At 35.3% G+C, this 22,169-nt stretch overlaps 1 protein-coding gene across 22 annotated transcripts in view; it reads left to right on the top strand.

Moving 5' to 3' along the window:
• SYNE1 (spectrin repeat containing nuclear envelope protein 1) overlaps positions 1 to 22,169 on the top strand; it is a 289,549-nt gene that overhangs the window by 100,567 nt on the left and 166,813 nt on the right. For all 22 annotated transcript variants that reach the window (XM_038130885.1, XM_038130887.1, XM_038130886.1 and 19 more), the window contains 14 exons: positions 508 to 672; positions 2,184 to 2,351; positions 3,872 to 4,048; positions 5,315 to 5,455; positions 6,537 to 6,697; positions 9,476 to 9,626; positions 12,911 to 13,138; positions 13,684 to 13,782; positions 15,429 to 15,616; positions 15,722 to 15,845; positions 16,939 to 17,105; positions 18,339 to 18,492; positions 18,779 to 19,407; positions 20,053 to 20,232. In XM_038130885.1, coding sequence (XP_037986813.1) covers positions 508 to 672; positions 2,184 to 2,351; positions 3,872 to 4,048; positions 5,315 to 5,455; positions 6,537 to 6,697; positions 9,476 to 9,626; positions 12,911 to 13,138; positions 13,684 to 13,782; positions 15,429 to 15,616; positions 15,722 to 15,845; positions 16,939 to 17,105; positions 18,339 to 18,492; positions 18,779 to 19,407; positions 20,053 to 20,232 — 2,732 coding nt within the window. The remainder of the gene's footprint in view (positions 1 to 507; positions 673 to 2,183; positions 2,352 to 3,871; positions 4,049 to 5,314; positions 5,456 to 6,536; positions 6,698 to 9,475; positions 9,627 to 12,910; positions 13,139 to 13,683; positions 13,783 to 15,428; positions 15,617 to 15,721; positions 15,846 to 16,938; positions 17,106 to 18,338; positions 18,493 to 18,778; positions 19,408 to 20,052; positions 20,233 to 22,169) is intronic.

The raw sequence follows: 22,169 nt of genomic DNA, 5'->3' as shown, positions 1-22,169 counted from the left end.
GCTGCCAACATCTCATCAGCACTGCCACAAAGATACAAATGAACTACAGGCTGAAAAGAGTTGTGGAAATAAAGCAATTTAAATAGCAAAACATTACACTTAACTTTATATTGCATGAAATCATATATTTGGGGAAGTCAGCAACTCAGATTTAAATTGCAACTAAGAAATATGGTCAATATATGGAAAATATACATGTGGTACCTGCCCTCTTTCTATCTATCCGTAAGTAAAAATGTTTGTGAAGGAAAAGTATTCCACTACTAGCTAAAGAACAATCTAATTAGTAGTGGAGAAAAGTCTGTGGAAGAAGTGCAAAATTCTAGCCATTGTCTGAAACAGAATCTGATAGGGCTATGCAAATAGAAAAATACTACATTTCTAGTGTTTCAAGCTAAAGAGAAGTAGTATGTTTACACTACTAATTTTTGAACTGATGCCATGAATGTCAGTTATTAATGTATTTTGTTTGTTTGAAGAAAATATGTTTTGATTTTTTTTCTGTAGGAAATTAGGAAGCATATTCACAAGCATGGAGAAAACCACAGCTGGCTGAAATCTAGACTCGCTGTTTTGACCTCACTTTGTCCTGATTTGGAGGCCAAAGAGACAGAGGATGAGCTCTGTAAACTTTCCAGTGACTTCAAGAGACTTTTAGATTTGCTGGCTGAGGTACAGTATGGCAGACCAAGAGCTCTCCACTTACAGTGTCACATGAAATGACATCAACCATGGCTTCACAAGCACAAGTTCCCTGCTGTGTTTTTTTAATTAAACTGCAAGCCTTCAGCAAGGAAAAATTAATTTGTACTCCATGGGTAGCAAAGCACTGAGACTACCAGGCAAAAAAAAAAAAAAAAAAAAAAAAAAAAGACATTATTCTATTGGGTTATTGGATCTTTTCCCTTTGCAGAATTGGAAAGTATCATAGTAAATGTTTCTGCAATCAAAATGTCCATTTTTTAGGCTTTTTTAAATCAGTTTGTAGTGAACATTGTCAAAACCATGATGTACATCAGCTAGTGGATATAAAATTTCACTTTAAATATGATTTGTTTATCTTTTATGCTGAAATAAAGCATTACTTTGGGGTTGTTTCTAGTCATTAAGGATGTGTATCATGTCCTGAACTTGCAGAAAAAGGCTGCAGTTCTCTGAGATCTGAATGAAAAGTTGATACTGTAACTTCAGAAATCATGGGAAATTTCTAACTCCTAACAAGCAAAACCTCTCAGAAGCATTGAGCCCTGGGGTTCTGTGGGCTCTCAGGGAACTTACTGCTTCACAGTTTATATAATTAAAAGAAAAATCATGTGAAACAGAGTATCTTGCACTTAAAAGGTGGAATAGACCCACTTAAAAGCAAAAAAAGAGATCAGGAAAGTGGAAGAGTTCAGACTTCAGGATTTCAGTATTGATGTCAGTTCTTGTGGGGGCCTTACAGAGGTTTCAAATGTATAAAACTCCTATGTATTTATTGAAAGTTCTCCAAGCTTCTGTGGTGTAAAAGATGTTTGGAAAGTTTGGGCAAGAAATGTAATTTTCACCTGACTGCAAAAAGCTTAAGTTACTGTCTTTTTTTTTATTATTTTTTAGTTTTCTGGGGGGTGATTTTTGGAGTTAAATCACTTGTTTTTTATTTCCTCTAAAAGTTAGAACTAAATGTAAGTTAATGAATATAACTTAATGAGGGTAATGTAAGAAAATACTTGGTTTGAATCTAAAAGCATAATCTAAATAGCATTCTATATTATAGTTAAACAACTACTGATTCTTAGAAGTCAGAATACTATTTATAAAGCTTGTTAATCAGATGGATGAGACTGTTTAGGCAAGGACTGATACTAGGCATTGCCAGAGTTCAGCAATAGTTTTGGAGACTAAAACCTAAATATTTATATAACAGGAAATTAACTTGATTGAGTTCAAATGACTCTCCAAAATAAAAAGGAAAGGAACAGGAAAAAAAAAGGAAAAGGATCTAGAATTGTTTATGATTAAAACCATAAAACACAGGAACTATAGGAGGAACAGAGCCTGAGAGTCAGCTACATGGAGATAAAAATGGTTTAAATATAAAATAATTTACTGTGTTTTTGAAAAGGTATTGCAAATATAAATGTACCCTAAAAATATAGATGTGTCTTTCAACATGAAATACTTAAAGTTATCTGTGATGTTAGATTGAAAATACCTTAGGTGCTGTTGGAGACTGTGTCCAGTACAAAGAAGAAGTTAAAAGTGCAATTGAAGAGTTGATCAGCAACTCTAAAGAGGTCCAAGCAGAGGCTGAAAAGATCCTGGATACAGAAAGTTTATTACAAGCTCAGCAACTACTGCTTCATCATCAGGTAGGGCAATTACTCATGTCCATATCCAATTTTTTTTAAAAGATTAATTTATGTAATTACAAAATTTTGTTACATCCAATAATATAAGTCTTTATATTTGAACTTGAAAAAGGTATAAAGGAAAACAGTCCTATATGGCCTGGAATTGATTTCTTTTAATGAAAAATGTTTTCAGTATCTTTTAAATGTTAATTGTCAACTTTTATTTACTACGGGTTTTTGGGACACAAAACATTGAAAAACAAACTTCATTCACTTTAAATTTTGGGTGAGTGTATTCTGCAGATATGTAGACTTTCCACTTTTGCCTTTTTATAGCTTGAGTTTCAGATTCAATTATGGTGAATTGGGCACACATCTGGCTTTGGAAATTTCTCTATTTACCAGTTTGATGTGGCCCCAACTCTAAATATTGGAGGAAGGTGTTGCTGTAGCCTCATTTCTTTCTCTAGATAGCTATTTTTGTGACAGATGGGCCTTTATTCTGTAGGAGTAGAGCAGGAGGTTTTTAATGCACTGATAATGGATCAAAACATCTACAGGCTACAGTAATAATCAATGGTATGGCTTGCATACACCAAGAATCGTGGCTTTTAAGGGCAGGTATGGGAACATAACTTTCTGAGCTGCTCAGAGCTAATGAGAACAGGAATCATTTACTGCCAATGTTTGGGTATTGTTTCTGTTTTTTATATTAACATCTATTTCTGTGGAGTCAGACAGCTTAGTGTCTGACCCATCACTATGTCTTACTTGTGTCTTATCTAAATTCTTTGGTGTTTATAAGCACTATTTTATGTGTTAAGGTTTGTATTAATTCTTTAAATACTCCACATTCCTTATCCATTTCAGGAGAGATAGTAGAAACAGTTAACTTCTCCTTCAGCTCTTTTTCTTGTGGTATAGAGTCTACCAAGGCAGAAGCAGATTTTGACACAGACCTGAAGGTCCCCAGAGTAGAATTCAGCTAGTTGTGAGTTTACATAACAAGGCTGGCTGGGTCAGGCATGTTATAAGGGAGAGAGGATGTATTCTCAGGAGTTTCTGATAGTGTGCTACAAATCAAAAGCCCTTCCAGGACAGAGTTACACAACTTAGCCACACCCTGCTGCTCTCTAGGAAGTCTGATACATTGCTTTGTTCAATCTGAGGCTCCAACCTGTGCCTCAGGAGTGCAGAGCAGACGTGGATTCAGTCATGAGGAGTACATGCACCTGTGACTCCTGCTGTGGTTGCTCAACTGCTACAGCTTCTGCTTTCTCAAATATGCTTTGGATAAATGGCCACATTTTCACTCTTTTTCTCCATGCATATGCCACAAAAAGCAGCATTTGACATTTTGGAAGTTAGGGCATATACTTGATGAGTGTGAGACTCTCAAGAATACTTGCCCATTTGTCCCTTTGTCTGTTACTCTTATTGCATACCCCTGCAAAAACAGAAAGGGGCTGCATTGTTCCAGTTTCCCAAAGGGGCTAAAAAGAAGTAAGTAATCATTCCTGTTGGATGAATCCTTTTAGCAAAGGACAAGGAGACTCCGTGCAAAAAGGCAAGATGTGCAAAAGCAGATTTCCCAAGCCAAGAGGCTGCAGATTGAAGGTGGACTGCCCAGCACAGTACGAGAGGATTTACAAAAATTAGAGGGAACATTGGAGAACATGCAGCAGACTATGGAGAAAAGGGAAGAGCAACTTCAGGTGGGTCTTTTGGTCTTGAGAATAAGACCTCATGCTTACTTCTTCCTCTTTTTCTGTTTTTGAACTTAGTAAAACCTAGTTTTTTAATATCAAGAAACTGAGCTCATTTTCTCACCTTTGACTCTTGGTCCTTGGGCTTTTCATGATCAGTACCTCTATGAAAATTTCTTGGAGTGATATACCTCTTAAATAATAAAGAAATAGCATTCTGTCTAGAAGTGTTTAAAAGTCCCAGCTATTCAGTCATAATAGTTCACAGTTTGAATTTATCTGTGAATTTATTTTTCAATGTCTCTTTTCTGGTTACTAAAGATGGCATTGCTCTTTAGTTGAGTGTCCTTAGGTTGGATATTAGGTTTATAACACCTGATGTGCAAATAATCCTCACAACTTCTGTGTGAAATACATGCTGTGATCCTAAATTTAAAGACGGAGAAAGTCACAGGGAATTCAAATGGATTGCTTCAGCTTGTATAACTTGTATAACTTGTATGACTGGACTGGGATTAGAATTTGTCGCTTCTTGCACCCATATCTGGTTTGCTCTTTACATGTTTCTGATCAGAATGTTAATCCAAATGGCCACTATTCCGTGCAAATGTTTAAAGTCACCAAAATTATTTCCCTTGAGAAAACACAAGATGAGAAACACAATCAATAAACCTCAAATAACTTCTTAATATAAGCACTAAATATTGAAAAAAAATTCTCTAAAAATTCCCATATGTAGAGTCTTAATCTGTGCTTCAGAATCAAGAAAATAATTGTTTAAGCTGTCATAGTTCTTGTGACTTGTAATTAAATGCTGTAGGTTAATCATAATTCTACATTAACAGAAAAGAGCAAATAGGCCCTTATGTGTGATTTTCCTGTCAGTAGGGATTTTCTTCTAACATTTTACTGCAATTTATTTCATTGGAGAACTTGAAAATCCTTTTGATATTTTTTACTACTTGTCACCCTAAGTATCTGCATGTATTACTTTAGATGTCTTACAGGACATAAGATTTAAATATTGCTGGCAACTTAGAGAACAGTGCTTTTTTTGCACAGCAGAATATGAATCGGCAAACATTCAAGGATTAAGTTTTATTTAGTTTAGAAGAGTTTCATCTACTCACTGTTGAGTAGATGGCTTCTCAGGAAAAATTATTTTATGTCAAGACTCTCTTTTTTCCTTTTTCAGTAATGTACAGGGAAAATCTTGTTTTCTCTCCTTTGATCTCCTTGTGTTCCTTTTCTTGGTTTTGTTTGTCTGTTTTTTAGGTCACAATAAATAAATGGGAGCAGTTTGAAAGAGACAAAGAAACAGTAGTAAAATATCTCAATCAAGCAAGCTCTGTACTTGAACGTATCTTAAACTTTAGCAGTTTAGAGAGCCTCTCCTCAGAACTGGATCAGACAAAGGTACTGACTGTGTGAAATGCAGGAACTGAGGTGTCTTTCTGCCTTGCCTGTTGACATGGGCTGAGTGCATTGTCTTCAATCCTTGCATGGTTTCCCATTAATGCCCATGCAAATTGCATATACAGATGAGAGATCCCATAAACTTCCCAGAGTTAAAAAGTCATTTGTGAAAAAACCACAAAGGATATCTCAAAGTCTGCTTCTGAAGCTTATAGTTAAAATAAGCTATAGTTACCTATAGTTATAGTTAATATAAGATATAGTTATCTGAAGCTGAAAGTTAATATTATTTTGAGGACTTCCCATTTTATGCTCAATAATCATCTGTGCTGGTAATCCTGTGTCGAGCACTTGCATGTCAACGTAATTAGGGTGCACTTCGGCAAGGTTGTGTGGAATGTGACAAATTGCATTCTTAGACCTGAGAAGAAAAAGGAAAGATGTCTTCCCACCCCATGGACAAGAGCAATAACATGCCATTTGTCCTTAGTAACACAGAATTATCCCAGCCCATTTTATTTACTACTACAGAAGTAATAATAGTGCTTGTTTTTCCTAAGTGCCATGTTTTGCACACCACTGTTAACCTTTGATGAAGCCAATAATAAATTGTACCTACCTTGATTATGCTCAGCATCAATTTTTCTGGTGGGTGGCTTTAATGTTTGTGACAGAAAATAATTGCTAAATGAAGGGAAAATACAAACTATGAGGTATTGCAAAATCCACTTGGTGAATGGTGGGATTGAAAAATTAAGTAAAGATGTATAATGTCTTCTGCAATGAAAAATAAATTACTTGAAGAGCTATGAAAGAAACTTTGATTTTTGAGTTAAAAACTTTTGCACATACAGCAACTCTTGGTAAGTTTAATTCAATCTAGTTTGCTCAAATTGACTTTTCTTACATGTAACATAAAAGTAATTTCCTTCTGAGATTGTTTTTATGTATTTACAGTCCCTTCAGAGTATATACGTAGGACACGGGTACTTTTTTCCAACCATAAGCACTGAGGAAAAATACTTTTTGTGTGAATATATGAAACTTTATGGTGGTATTAATACATATTGCATCGTTACAGGAACTGTCTAAACAAACTGAAGCAATGGCAGTACAGGCTGAGAATTTGGTGAAGAATTCCTCTGAGATACAGCTTGGTTCAAAGAACAAGCAGTCCCTTCAGCATCAGGCAAAATCAATCCAAGAACAAGTGAAAAAAATGGAAGTTACTCTTGAAGAAGAGTATGTTCTTAACAAGTCCTAATATTTATTCTTCACTATAAGATTGTATCAGATTTCTAGACTACCTTGTCAGCATCTTGTGTTGTCTCATCAGCTCTGTCATTTACTGCTTTCTCTGGCATAGTAACCAAGCTATGGTACCAAATATGTCAAAAGAGTGTGTGCAAACTAACAAATGGTTTTCTTTTAATTATATGTGGTTCATAAAAGTTAGTTACATTTAACCTGTCACTTATCTTTAAGCCTCAGTCATGTGAAGAAGGGATAATTGAGTTCATTCTTGAGGTACTGGACTCTTTTGGAAAGAAAAAAAATCTTAGAATATTAGAGCTGCACATTACCACATTTGCCTCATTTTTTAGTATTCCACTTTCTCTACAGGAGTGTCAAGAAGTGCCTTCATCTTAGCTGAATGCCCAGATTGTATTGCATGGGCAATAGCAAAAGCTGCTTCTGCTGCCAAAAAAAAAAAAAAATAAAAGGCATCATTTCCAGATTTTGTTTAAAAATGAAAGGTTCAAACTCCAAGGAAAACTTGATAAATATTAATAGCTTTTTGTATTTTTAAAAAGTTCTTCCCTTCTCTCAAGTGAGTAATTCAGTTATTGAACTTGTTACTCAAATTCAGAATGTTGCTACTCTCATTTTTTCCCTATACAGATACATTTGTATGTGTGTATGAAATCAGTATTTTTGCATACACTAGATCTGATACACAAGTCATAAATACCTGTGCCATTTATTTTTTGTCTTACTGGAATTACGCTCTTGAATAATTTGCTGTACAAGATTAAGCAGGTACCATCACCTCAAACAGAATATGAGCAAAGGGCAATACCCAAACAATTGGGGTTTTTTTCCTCATAATGATCACTGTCATGCTAATCTGATTTTAATTTAGTGCCATTTTCATCCTGATGTGAAAGAACAGTTATAAACCAGAATAACTAGCCTGTGCAGCAAATGGTGGTCTGACCATTTATGTAATACTTTCTCCAACATGAAGTGCTAGAGTCATTTGCAGTCAAATTCTACCATCTCTTACTAAATACTTTACGTATTATTTTCTCCACTGTAAGAGAGAAAACTAGTGTGATTTTTCAATCTATGAAATTTAGCCTTCCAGCAATGAAGATTTGCTTTTCAAATAAAGTAATTTATTTTTAAATAAAAGTCATCATTGTTATACCCTTTCAGTGTAGATATGAAATAGGTTTTAGTTGAATGTATGGATAATACAGAATGTCTGTTGGTAGTGTGACAGATAATAAAAAGCTAAATACCTTCTGCAGAAGATGCAAATACATACAACTATCTATAGGGTGTCTACAGAACTCATAGTAAGTATGTAAGAGTTATATTTTAACTTACATCATCAATAAAAATCTTGGCTGAGTAATTTAAAGTGAAGTTATTCCAAACTCCTAAGTTACATAGTGTGCCAGTGAACAGAAAAAGGAGAGAAAAGTTTGAGCAGCTCTCCACAGTCAGCTACTGTAACAACTTAGCCCATCTATCTTGCAAGGCAACTGTGCAGAGCTGTGCAGTCTGTTTGGGGTTATATTCTTTAGTCTGTGGCTTTGTTAAAGAAACTCATGCAACAGCAGTTGTGCCACTGATTTGGTCCCTGGATTCTGATTTCCAGCTGTATTTTCATGAGCTGGACTTGAGCAAAATACTTTTGCTCATTGTTTTCCTACAAATAACTTGAGTTTGCATACACTCTTATAAGTAAATGGCTGTTGACTATTTTTTTTTAATTTTGAAAATCAATAAGAAAAAATAAAAAGGCCAACTTTTACATTTTTAGGCTACATCTTTTCTTAAAGCTTCCTCTAGCTTTACTGAAGGGGGAAAAGTTAAGAACTTTTTACAGTGGAAAGGTTTTTAGGCTATATTTAGAAGGAAAATGTATTTTGAAATTTTGTAATATTCAAACTTTTATGATGAAACTTTAATATTTTCAGTGAAATAGAAAATGTGTGTTTTTCAAGCTGTGTGCAGGGCCTACATTAGCACTGGTTTCAATTACTTGAAAGGAGCAGAAATTTGTATACTGGAAATTAATGCTGTTAGGCCTTGTATAATGGCCTTCTTACTTGTGACAAAAAATAGGTTCTTTGTTCGCAATTCTAGACATAGAAAAATCAGTCATAATCTGTCTCTGTTTAACATACCTATAATGTAGAGCTACTAACTCTGAGGGAGTTGAGTCACAAGTGTTGATTCTTTGGCTTGATAGGAAATCATTGCCACAGTAAACATGAATTCCTATAACAGGTGGAGATTTCTGTTATAAAAAAGCAAGATCAATAAAGCAGTCAAGCATTGGGGATTGTGTGTATGTCCACATTTCACTAGTTTTAATCATTCTGGTCTAGGGACTAAATTGTGAACATCTATGCACTCAGTTATCTAAATATTTAGATTTCTGATGTAATCATCATTCCATATTATTTCATAGAAATTTCATCCTGTTGATGTTCCTTTTCCTTTCTCTTCCCGCTATGATGAGATTCTTGCACAGCTGATGAATAAAGCTGTACTTTCTTTTACTTCTGGATGTCCCCTCTATTGCTAATGCATTTGTTTGACTTTTGGTGCATGGTCTAATAGAGAACCATGTATAAATTTAGATGTACAACTTGATCTTCTAAAACGAGAACTTTTTAAAGTGACCCTCCTGTAGATTAAGTTCCATTTTTATTTTAGCAAGAATATGGGCAGCTTCATTATATTAAACTGTTTATTCTCTCTAATTGATTTGGTTAATTTTAGTATTAAAAGCATGGAAATGGTGAAAAACAAGTGGGATCATTTTGGCAATAATTTTGAAGCTCTGTCCAACTGGATAGCTGAACAAGAAAAAGAACTGGAAACTTTGGAAACATCATCATCTCCTTTGGACATACAGATCAGCCAAATCAAGGTGATAAGTTCTTGTTATGTTTAGTATTAAAAGCCCATTTTTCTGTAATTTTGCCAGAGGCCAAATGAGAAAAGAGACATTTTACATGTTTCAAAAGTACCATGATGAAATGATGGCACATGAATATACCAAGCAGTAAGGTCTTATATAAACTAAAGGAAAATTTTTACAGGCTGCCTTCTCTTTTAGTGTTCAGTTTATATATATGAAGTCTTTATGTGTATGGTTAAAAACATAATTTATACCCTTCTTATTTTTTGAGTAATCTCAACAAAATGGCTACGTAAATACAAGTGTTTGTTGTTTTTTTTTTAAACATACAACAGTTAGTGGCTATAGAACTTGATTTTAATCCTGCAAGCTAAAGTTATAACTTGATTTATGTATCTTTTTTGCTGAATTAATAAAGAAACTATTGCTCTTGGTAACTTGAAAACCTACTTAACATTTACTGTGATTGTATTTGCACTGTCTTCAGTTCCATGTACATTCCTGCAGTTACACAGTGGTTTAATTTCAAATTGCTGACTGAGGTGCATATTGTCTCCAAGAATTTAATCTCAAGGGCTGACTTTGTATCCTTCCACAAATGGTAATGTACCTTCTCTGAAATGGCCTGTTTCTAAGGGTGCAGAGTTTTTCAGTAGGCAGGGCACATTGCCATTTTCTTTTTTCTGTGACCTACTTGTTCTTCAGGAGGTGCACAGGTGTGCAGCTGCTTGCAGACCAGCTTGACACTGTTTCCAAAGGATCCTATTAGGCACTTGTTTCATGTGACAGAAACAGTTTGTCAGCAGATTATCCTGTTCTTAGTTTGTTCACAACTTTACAAAGACTAAATAAATAAAATCTCTTGACTTCATCATTGAATAACAAAACAATGTTTGAATTCTTGCTTCATCACCACAGCAATTCAAAACCAGTTTCCTTATGAAATAATATGTATGCCCTTATTACACTGGCATATATTGTAATGTTGTCCTGATTTTCAATAATTAGTGGATAGGATTCCAGTGTTTAAGACAGAAAATAAGTGCATCAAATGATGCTAATATTGCATTAGAGTGTGTCAGTTCTTGTCTGTCTAAATGGAGCCTTAAGTCCTGCTAGCCTATTCCAACCAAGTTTCCAGAAAGATTGTTCCTTACTGAAGATGCAGATAAGCAGTGATTTTTAAACTGCATTGAAAGTTTCTGAAAATTCATCCTAATTTTTTCACATATAAGCACCATGGTCAGCAGACGATGTTTATGAACACCTGAGTGAACAGACAAAACCAGAAAATCCTCCACATAAGGCATTGTAACACAGGTGAACTAATTTATGAGCTGTGATAAGTGAAACGTGTCATCTCACCTCCAGTGCATGGACATAGCCGGATCTGCTTCCGCAGCAGCATTGCTTTCTGCCTGATTTTGAAGAGTTTGTTATGTTCTGTTGTAAGTTTCCTGATGAGCTACTCAGCTTCACAACACTAATCAGCATACTTAGTATACAATCTCTAATACACCACACTAGTAAGGAACATTTCAGCATAGGGCAAATGACAAAAAAAACCTAGTGTGTTCCTTGACACCTTTGGCTGATCAGATAAAAAGCCTGGGGTCAGCTGAATGTAATTATCCTACATGGTAGTGGTAATATTCTGGTTTTGGTGACGTTGATTGCAAAGCCCCAGTGACTTCAGCAGAGCCAGATTTTCACCTACACATTTCTCTGAAATTCCTGGTGGAACAAAATGACAGTTATCACAAGTAGTTACCATTGGTGGCAGACTCAGTGCGAGTTTGAAAGCCTCAATTATCCACCTTCTTTTATGTAACTGATTGAATTTAACAGAATAGCGTAGGAGTGAGAAAGCACTGCCTCATTTGTATCTGCTGCATTGTTAGATAATTTCAGCTTCAGGGCTGCAAATCCAGTATTTTTCCTCAGCAACATGATCTTGTGCAAAAAAAAAGGTATTTTATAATCCAAATTAATTCAGAATATATTGCATAAAGAGAAACTATAAATTCTTATAGCATCACTTTTTTTTCTGACAGTCACCCTGCTAATTTTTGACTGAATGTTGCAGCAAGCCACTCCTGAGCTTTATAAAGGCTTTATAAGAAAGAGACCATATTTTTATCACTATTGTATTAGAAGCTGGGCACTCCCTATGCTTTAAGAGTGCATTTTCAAGAAAGTTTTTGGTTGCTTTCATGTATATACATATTCTAACTTTTTTTTTTTTTTTAATCTGAGAAAGCTATTGCCTATGTCAATTACAAAGAACTCACTTTGATCTTTCAAATCTCTCCCAATGGGTGTTTTCCATTGCTTCTGTGAGCTCCATGGACATGATATATCAGTAGTAATTTAAAAAACCAAAACTAACTGTTGTGAAAAAAAAAGCTTAATTCCAAGTTCATTGGTGCCAACTGAATAAATAGACACTGAATGAGAAACACTCTAAGTTTGTTTTTTTTTTGATGATGTAGCTGCCAAGTTTGCCTCTAATTTATAATAAGACAAGTACAAAATAATAGGAGACAGTTGCTGTTGTGCAGCTGCTGAAATGTAAAGCCAGTGCAAGTTTGTCTTTATGCATTTACTAATTGAGGTACAGGACAGATAAAAAATTCCCAAAAACCATTATCACCCTTGTTTCATTATTTCCAACTTAACTTGGTTCTTTTTTTGATCTTCTGCCTAAGGGCACACTCACCCTAACTTATGATCTAATTAATTTTATCCTTTATTAAACTGTAGTATTTTAAATTAGAAAAGGAAAACCATCTCTACAGCTTTCTAATCATGGCATGTTTTATTTGGTAAGTCCTTGAAAACCTATTAAGCACAACTAACCAACTGTTAGGGTTCAGCTCCTTGACAATATTTTTTCAGTGACACAGTCATGTTTCTCCATCTTCTGTTTATTTTTAATCTTAAAGAGAATTGTGTACTACTTTCCTGTGACATGAGATGCTAAAATATGAACCATCATGTCCGCTTGAAAATATGCACCTCAGCCAATTCTAATTGCTCTTCACACACACTGGTTCTAGGGTAGCCTGCATTTTAAACCTTTGCCAGAGATAGTTTCAAAAATAAAAAGGGTATTTACAGGTCACGTTAAAGACTTTGGTTACTAGTTATTTCAAGTGGTCAAAGAACTCTCCTCTTATGTAATTTTTTGATGAAGGATGTTTGTAGCATAGAGAAAAAAAAAGAATGGGAAAATATTTTTCTAATAAGTAAAAGCTTATTTTGAATCTTTTTGCTATTGCTTTATGTTTTAGGTTATTAATAAAGAGATAGATGGTAAAATAACTGGAATCTCAAACCTAGAAGAGGAAGCCAAGTCTTTTTCCCAGTTTGTTACCTCTGGAGAACGTGCACATATTAAAGCCAGACTGACTCAGGTCAAAAGGTATTGGGAAGAACTAAGAGATCGTGCACAGAGACTGGAAGGAACAATCACAGGGAATGCATCAGCACAGCAGAAATATGAAGAAAGTCTTAAACAGGTAGATTATGAAAAATCTAATGTCTTGTTTGCAGCAATTTATAGAATTACTCTATATTTTTCTAAAATTGACTATAAAATGCATATTATAACAGGATAGACTAAAATAAGTAAGTGGATTTGTAAGGTAGTTGCAAGACCTAGATACATAAATTTGTGCTTTGAATTACCTAAAAGGCAGCCTCAGAACTGCAGTAAAATATACACACTTTATACACATAGAAATTATGTTGTCTTCTTGAAAAACTATGTGATTCTCCTGGATATTGAACTATTGAACCACATCCATACTTCTTATAAACATTTTTAACTTCATTCTTTGGTTGACAGAAGGTTGTAAAGAAAATAATTAAAATATTATAATTCCCCCAGCTGGGAGGGACTGAGCACTGTTAGCATCTTTTAACTTCAAAAGGCACTCAGCACTACAAAGGCTTAGGATATAAAATTCTCTTAGCAGCAAACATTTAAAAGATGTTATTTAAAGAATCATTTATGTAATTCTGGCTGGTTTTAGCTTCTGGTTTGCCTTTTGTTTTTTTATAGGTGCAGCAGGCAGTGTCTGAATTTGAAGCTAAGCTAGCTGAGCCTCTCACATCGTGCTCTTCAGCAGCAGCAACATACGCAGCCCTTCAGGATTGCACGGTGAGCATGTGGCCAGCTGCGCCTGGCACTGAGCCCAGTGTCACACTGACCTCCTTACAGAAACTTCAGGTCAGGGGCTGACTGATGCCACACAGCTCAGGGTGAAGGCAGAAGGAGGCAAGGACTGCCTGTCACCATTTCAGACAGGATTAGAAAGTTTCTTCCCCAGTGCAGGGGGAGAAAGCCTAGGAGTACCACCTAATCCTTCAGGTTATTGGTTTGAACTTTATGCATCCAAAACATCATGAAAAACAGGACATAACAGAAACAAGTAATAACAGAAACAAGTCTGTTAGACATTTTTCCTCTAAGGTTTTCATGAAACTTGGATTTTAGTACAGGTAATCTGTAATTAAAGAAAATATATCCTTGGAAGTAGTTTTTCTTGGGCAATGAAGAGGCTGGACAGAGTTTCAACTTAGAAACTTTTATCTGTGATGCTAGGAATCCATGGGTATTTGGATATTTTGTTCAGTCCATTACAAAAGGAAAACAAGTATTGGACTGGTAATCAAGCTACAAATAATCCCATCTCAGGGAATTTGTAGTAGTTTTGGTTGTAAATTCTGATATGTTTTTTCAACAATAATCATAGCCTTTCTTTCTAAGAAAACATTACCAAAAAAATTTGGTGGTATTGTTCTTGCAGTAAAATGCATATAATATCTTCTGAATTTAGTGATTGATAAGTGCTTACAAAGGCTGTTGTCAGGGGGGACCTGACCTTTCTGCTTCAAAAAAGCTTGATACTAGTTGAGGAAAAATATTTTGCATATGGGGAAATAATTTAGACAGCACTTGTAATCATCATTTTTATTGACTTTTAAACATTATGAATATGCTGAGTATGCTGTTATAAGGTCTTATTCTCTTTAGGGGATCATGATGATTAAATATCTTGATGTGAAATTATCAGCAACTTGCTCCTGTATAATTAACATTTCCTCCTGTATATGATTTGTTGTAATTATAAAAATTACTATTGTTACTATTGCACACCCAGGAGTTGGAACTTTCATGATCTTAAATCAGTTTCATTTTGTGATTTTCTAACTCACTGTACTACATTTCAATCATTTTCATATGGACAAGTTTCCCAGCTTTCTAGAAACAGCAACACTGGAAAATGTAGTTCACATTAGATGTCATTTCTATGAAAAGGACCTTTAGCTAATGCTGACAGAAGTTCCAAGTAACTCTTCCCTATTTCTCCCATGTCGTGACATTGGCTGCAAGTCCAGCAGTCCTCACCTGTTGGAATGAGGTTTTGAGTTTATTCTATATAAATTAGAGTAACTCTTAGACAGACCTAAGGGAATCTCGAGCTTTTTTCCTGAATGTGGAGCTTTGTCCTACATGGATGATACTTTGTGGCATGCCCATTCAGAAGATCTGACTCTTTTGTTGCAGGGTTTTTTTGCTTTAGCACTATTTCTAGGGAAGTCTTTCACCACTACAGTCTAGTTCATTGGTATGCTGGGAACATGTGGACCTGAGCAATATCTGAGCTATGAAGCGACTTCATGATCCGATGGATGTAGCATTGCTTCAAACTTATGAGTAGAACTAGAAAAGTTTTCCCACCATTGTTACCATAACTCTGTTGTTTATGCATGTCAATTCTGTTTCTTTTACATGTTCACTAGGACCTTTGTCATACTGTGGAAAAACTGAGCAGCCCTCTGGCCTCTCTCTCAGCTGGTGTCCGAAAGGTGGCCGACAAAGAAAAAGCTGCTCAAAAGGTCACAGCATTACAGCAGAAATATGAAAAAGTGCTGGAAAGTGCTAAGGAGAAACAGAGCTTATTAGAGAATCTTCTGGCTCAGTGGCAGAAGTGAGTAAACTCCCACATCTGTTGTGGTGGACACAGAGACCTTCCTGGGCTCAGTGTGTGAGACTTAGAGGATGACTTGTTAACTCTAGGTTGTGATTTTGCTAGGCAGGAGAAGGAACTGTCTGCCTTCCTGGCCTGGTTGGAGGGGTGTGAAGCTGCAGGCAGGCCTGCAGAGCAGTATGTTTCTGCCGACAGAATTAAGCTGGAAGGGGAATTGCAGGCATTGCAGGTATGTTTGAACTGAAATATTGTCCTTCTGCCTTTTCTGGTGTATTTCTGTCTTTTAAAGAAAGGAATTGCTCAATTATAGTCTGGAAAGTAAATTGATTCTGGGCTCTGCAAATCTCCTAGGAGGTCTTACATTATCACTTGCTATTTCTCAATGACTTTACTATTACTTTTAATTATAATATGCCAGCTAAAGAAAAAAGGAAAAAGGTGCCTTGGTATATCCTATTATCTATCAAGGAAGGACATCAGTCTGCTTGTTAGAAGATCCTTTCTCTAGGGAAATTCCTTTACTAGGCAATACTTCTTTTCTTTTTTTTTTCTTTTTTTTTGCATGCGAGGAAAGCTTCTCAGATGAAAAAATGCTTGAAGGTTTTGAAATTGCAATGGAAGTCTGGTTCTGATCATTGTTTTCAAATGCAAGACTTTCATCCTATTCTAAATTATGCATTCCCTTGGAATTTTTGCCATTTGTTTTTAGATTAATATGAAGCAGTTAGCCAAATGTAACATCTTTTATACCTTCTTCCTTGAAAACAAGTAGAAAAGGAAAATTAATCGAGGGTTTGGGTTTTTTGTTGTTGTTGTTGAGTGTTTTTTTGTTTGGGGATAAGTTTGCTGTTTGGTTGCTTGTTATTGGGTTTTTTTGGGGTTTTGTTTTTTTTAAGGGTGGGTTTCTTTGCTTGTTTGTTTGTTTGGTTTGGTTTTTTTAGTGTTTTGCTTTGTTTGAACCAGTTTGCAACATTTCCTCACAATGCTCTAGCATGCTGCACACAAAATCTATTGCAAAAGGTGGTGTCAGTTTTAGCCACTGCCATCATACAATAAAGCTGTATGGAAAAGTCCCACTTTGTCCTGAAGGAGAGAAAAATACTAACTTTGATGAATCCCTTCTGAATTTAGCTGCCTGAGAGGTACTGAGTATCTGCTTGTCCTAATGGACCTCAATTCCTCCAAGGATTTGCCTCTGCTCACTCACTTGACTCAAAGTACTGTACTGGAAATCTGTAGCTGGTTTTTTATTAATTTTTGTTATTTTGCATAATATGGTGCCATGCTTAAACTAAAGGCTTTTCATTCCATTGTTATCTCAGGATTTGCGAGCAGATATTGAGTCCCACACTTGTGTCTATGAGAGTCTTTTACAGTTAAATGAGTCGCTGTTTCCAACAGCTTCAAAGGATTGTGTGAAAGCAGTAAAAGAAAAATTTGAAGAGCTGGATGGAAGGTGGAAAGCTTTACCACAAATTGTTGATAAAAGGTTTGTGTTTCAGAGTGTTTTTTACATGTTAAAGTAACTAATATCCAGATGAGGAAGCCCAGTCCCAAATCATATTTTTTTACAGTATTACCATTAGGAAAACAAAGTTTTAGGTCAATACCGATCCCTGAACTCCCAGGAAGGGGGGGGTGGAGAATCCCACACATTTATCATGACATCTTTTTGACATACACTCCCCCTACTTTTTTTTGCTAGAAGAATCTGTTTTATGAGTGTGGGGCAGGAAATGAAGGTGATGTTGCATTTCCTCAGAGTCAACTTCCCAAGTAAATTCCAAAATCTCCAATATTCTGTTCTTGATTGTTTCACTTATATACTTTATTTTGTGCAAAGCCACACTATTGTAGTTTTAAACTCACTTTGAAATTCTAATTTGCCATAAATACTATAAATGCTCAGTTGTTAGGCTACTGGCTCATGTTAAGCTCAGAAAAACTGTCACCTTTATTTCAAATTGTGTGTTATCATATATTTAGGTTTCAGTTCTTTCCATGATGAACACACATAGTTTTCCATTTGTGATGTGGCTTAAATAATAGATCCTGATCAATGCCATAATCTTCTAGGTACTTTGTCAATATGATTGTTTTACAATATAATGATCTTCTACATGTTGAAAATCAGGTAGAGAAATTCATAAGGGAAATGGGAAGTTAAATGACATGGTCTTTTCTAAGGTCAAGGTTAGGATTTGGTACTTATTTAATTCTGCTGAGTACTCCTCTGGACAGATTCTTCTTTTGAATTGTGTTCTTCTGATCAGACTTTACCCTTTCCTACTTCAGTGGAAGTTGAATATGAAATACCTCACCCCCTGCCTAAATTCATGAGACTCTTACCTTAATTCAGTGTTTCAGATGATAGACAAAATTTGCTATGACTCAAAATCAAAGTTTAGCTTCCATCAATAACATTGTCTTTGCTGGGATTACAGCCATAAAGAAAATTTGAAAAACATACCTTGGTTTTTTGGGGCACCTCTAACAGTTGACATAAATAAAAGAGTGGAAACAGGAAAGATCTAAAGGTGTTTTCAAATGTTATGTTATTCCCCAGAATATAAAAATCAATATGGAAGACTAATGTAACATTTCCTACTTTCCTTGCATCTGCAAATTTCCTTTCCTTGCTGACCAATCAGCTGTGGGTTTGATTTTGGGAAGTGATTAAATTGCATCAAGTGCTTTCATATTTACATCTGACATTCTGTAGGATCAACTTCCTTCAATCACTTGTTGCTGAGCATGGGCAGTTTGATGAGCTCCTGCTCAGGTTTTCAGACTGGATTAAGCAATTTCTTGCTGAACTACAAGCCACTTCAGAGATAAACACAGCTGATCAACAACTAGCTGCATCTCACATTAAGGTAAACTTTTGGATGTAAATATTAAAGACGGAGAAATTGTACAGTGCATTTAGCTAAATACTCATCTATAACTAGCAAGTAATTTATATGTTTGAAAATCAATGTGCTGTTGCAGTCACATACAAACTTCTGTTATTTGACAATTTCAAAGCAAAATTTTAACACTGAACTATTCCTACTGAAAACCTCTCGGTAGTACTCGTTTCACTTGTAAGTTCCTGAAAAATGTGTACTGAGCTCTTGATTTGAAGAAGAAACTCAGCTCTATTTTCTTTCTTTCCCATAGAACCACACAATGGAAGTTGAAAGTAAGAAACAGGAGTTACAAAGTCTGAAGGAACATGTAGAGAAATTGGGTTCTTTCAGCAGCCCAGAGGACCAGCAGACATTACAGGGAAAGACTGATGATTGCTTTCAGATCTTCCAGGAGGCAAGTCAGATAACTAGCCAAAGACAGGAGGCCCTGGATCAGTTGCGAATATTCCTGGAGCACCATAGTGCTGTATCAGGAGTGCTCCACCAGCTGAGGCAGACAGTGGAGAAAACAGGAAATATGGATAAAGCTAAATCTGAATTACTGGAGAAGGAACTCAATGGTGTTATTAAGGATCTTAACAAGTTGGAGTCTGATGCTATCAGTTTGGATGGTTCCCTTACTAAGGCTCAATATCATCTGAAACACAGCATTTCTGGGCAGAGGACCTCCTGCAGGGCTATGGTGGATAACCTGGGTGTGGAACTGGAGGCAGTTCAAAACCTGCTGGGAACCAAACAAAGTGAGGCAGAAGCTCTTGGAGCCTTGCAAAGGTCTTTCATGGAGCATAAAGAACAGTTACTGAAGAGCATTGAAGATACTGAGGAAAAGGCTGACAAGGAGGGCCTGAAGGAGACAACACTGCAAGCCCTCCAGCAAAGGTAAAAACATTGGCACTTTGACACTTGATTGCAATCTCTAGACCTTTTATGATTCACTGAAGGCATGTGTGTGTTTTCTACCTGGATTCTTTATTTCTTGCCAAGCATATGCATCTACTGAATAAAATTTTGTAAATAAGTAGACTATTTGGATGTACAAAACATTAAGCAGGTCCTGCTAATCTTTTATATTGAAAGAACCATTGTGAAAGTCTACGTCTCAAAAATATATTTTGTCCAAATGAATCTAAGATCCAAACAGCTATTAGAAGTCCCATATAACATAACTGTCTCTACCTTGCAGAACTGAAGATTGTACATGGGATGATGGAATTAAAAACACTTATTGTAATAAAGTATTAATCTAAATATCTGAGTATATTTCCAGGTGACTGTTTGAGGGGGAGGTACATATATATCTATATGATTTTATAGCAGTATATGTATCAGAAAAATTACATTCTGATCCCAGTTCTAGCAGAAAAAAAACCCAAATATTTTAGGAAATACTAGAAAACGGGAGGTTTATGCACAGTAACACTAAGAACAACTGTTTCATACTTTCTTTCTCCTTTTTCTTGCAAAAAAAAAAAGTAAAGATAAGTATATTTGAAACTGGTCTTTTAATGATCTTTTAACTTGCAGATTGAGGGTCTTTAACCAGTTAGATGAAGAATTGAATTCTCACCAGCATGAACTCCAGTGGCTCATGGACAAAGCAAAACAAATAGCCCAAAAAGATATCACACTTGCACCTGAGAGTGACAAAGAGATAAATCGCTTAGAATCTCTGTGGAAGGATACCAAGAAAGCTATACACGAAAAGTAAGTAGATCTTTAGCTTAAGCTAAGAAAGGAGAAGATTGGGAAAGAGACACAGTTATTACATGAAATATCTTCTTGCTATATTAGTTACAGGGAACAATAGGACTTGAAGGTAAATACTTAGTAGAAGATGGAAACACGTTGTTAACAGGAATATTTGTACCATTTGCACTTACGCTGTTAATAAGGCCACAGATAGGATCTCAGTACAGTATGACAGATAAACATTTTATTACGTACATGCTACTTTGCATGTTATTCTTTTCTGAAAGGTAAGAATTCTCCACTGAGTTTTTGCTATCACTCTAGGTGGCACATATTCTCCTTCTAGCACAAATTTTCATTCTCTATTGGTTATGTGTTTCTGACAGTTCTCTATTCAGGGGTTACAAATAATTTTTAAATTTAAGTATTTCTGTCTGCTCTAGGGAACTGGTTTATAATAATCATTAGTGTGTAATCAGTTACAGAGTTTGTATATGACACATGGTCAGATGATCAGTTTTATCAATTAAAGTGGAAAACAAAAGAAGCTAAAGAAATTAGAGAAAGTTTTATCATACCCTTTAGTTTGTCTTAACTGCCTCATGATCATCTTTAAAGAAAACTAGCAATGTTTTCTCTCTCATAGACAAAATTTTAGACCCTCCCAAACCTGCTTATTTTGGGGAACTCTTTGGAGCATTCAGAGATGAGCCAGCTCCTAAAACAGTTGCTTATTTGTGGGTTTTCTCTTTTTTTTTTTTACTTTTGTTGGGGTTAGGATTGAAGGTGCTGGAGATGATAGTGTTTAGATTTAGGTGTTTATTGTTTTTTATTAGTGTTAACAGCTTTATAGATGTGAGTTTTATAGTCTTTTATTAGTAAAGTATAAAATGGCTAATTATTTTTAAGGTTTTTTAAGGCTAAACTATCTAATTAAGAAATGACACTTAAATTATTTTCTTTTTTAACTTAAAAACTGATTTTTTGAAGTTTGTAATGTGGACTTTTTTGTCTAATTACAAAATACTACTTAAATGTATGAAGAAGAAGGAGGATGAAGGTAAAGAAGAAAACTTGTGTCTGCTCTAATAACTTCTGTTTTGCTTCATATTTATTTTTATATTCGAAAGCATCAAACTCTAAGTTTTCTACTTTGTGATAGTATATACTTTTAACTGATTACACACTTGTAATCTTAGTGCTATTAATTAATATTGGAAGCTTTCTCTACAGCTTCAGGTCAAATGTAGCGTTCTCTTGCGAGTCTATGCCTTTCAGCACAGAAAGTTTAAAATTCTCAACATCCAGGGTTCCAACACTCCTCTTTTTTGACAATGTCATGTTTCCCAAAATCCTTTCATTGAAAAACACTGTTTCACAAATAGACATTGCATATATCCAGAGTATTAGTTTTGCTTCTCTCTCTTCAGTATAAATGCCAGGAATTGATTGAATAGGTCTTTCTCCTCTGTCCATTGCCTGACCATAAATAAGCTTTCCTAGATAGAAGGTAGGAAAAAAATTAGGCTTGTTTTCAGCAGAAGGCTAATTTATTCTTAGTAGAAGGGAGGTAAGTTGAATATAACATTTTAGTCCAAAACCTGCATCTGAGAATTGGAGGGCAAAATAGGCAGACCTTAGTATGCATTGCTTTAGTCTTTATTTCTGCTTATTTTTATCCCAAAAAACACTCCATGTTAAAGAAGCAAGTTTGTTTGTTTGTTTTTAAATTAACTGTGAGCGGCAAAATAATTATAATGTGATTTTTGGTCAAAAATATTTACACTTAGGGACTGAGAAGCTTGAATTCCAGTTTCAGTTTCCCCTTCTACTGAAGTCAGTTGCTTTAGTATCTGACACATATGTGATGGCAATTCACATTCATGTCTCTTCAGTAAGATGTTTTGTGATGGATTGACAGTGATTTCTAAACCCAAAATCATATTTCCTTG

The sequence above is a fragment of the Motacilla alba genome, chromosome 3 (genome assembly GCF_015832195.1).
Source record: "Motacilla alba alba isolate MOTALB_02 chromosome 3, Motacilla_alba_V1.0_pri, whole genome shotgun sequence".
Lineage (NCBI taxonomy): Eukaryota > Metazoa > Chordata > Aves > Passeriformes > Motacillidae > Motacilla > Motacilla alba.
The sequence above is the reverse complement of the archived record's forward strand: the minus strand, read 5'-3'. Positions and strand labels throughout refer to the sequence as shown.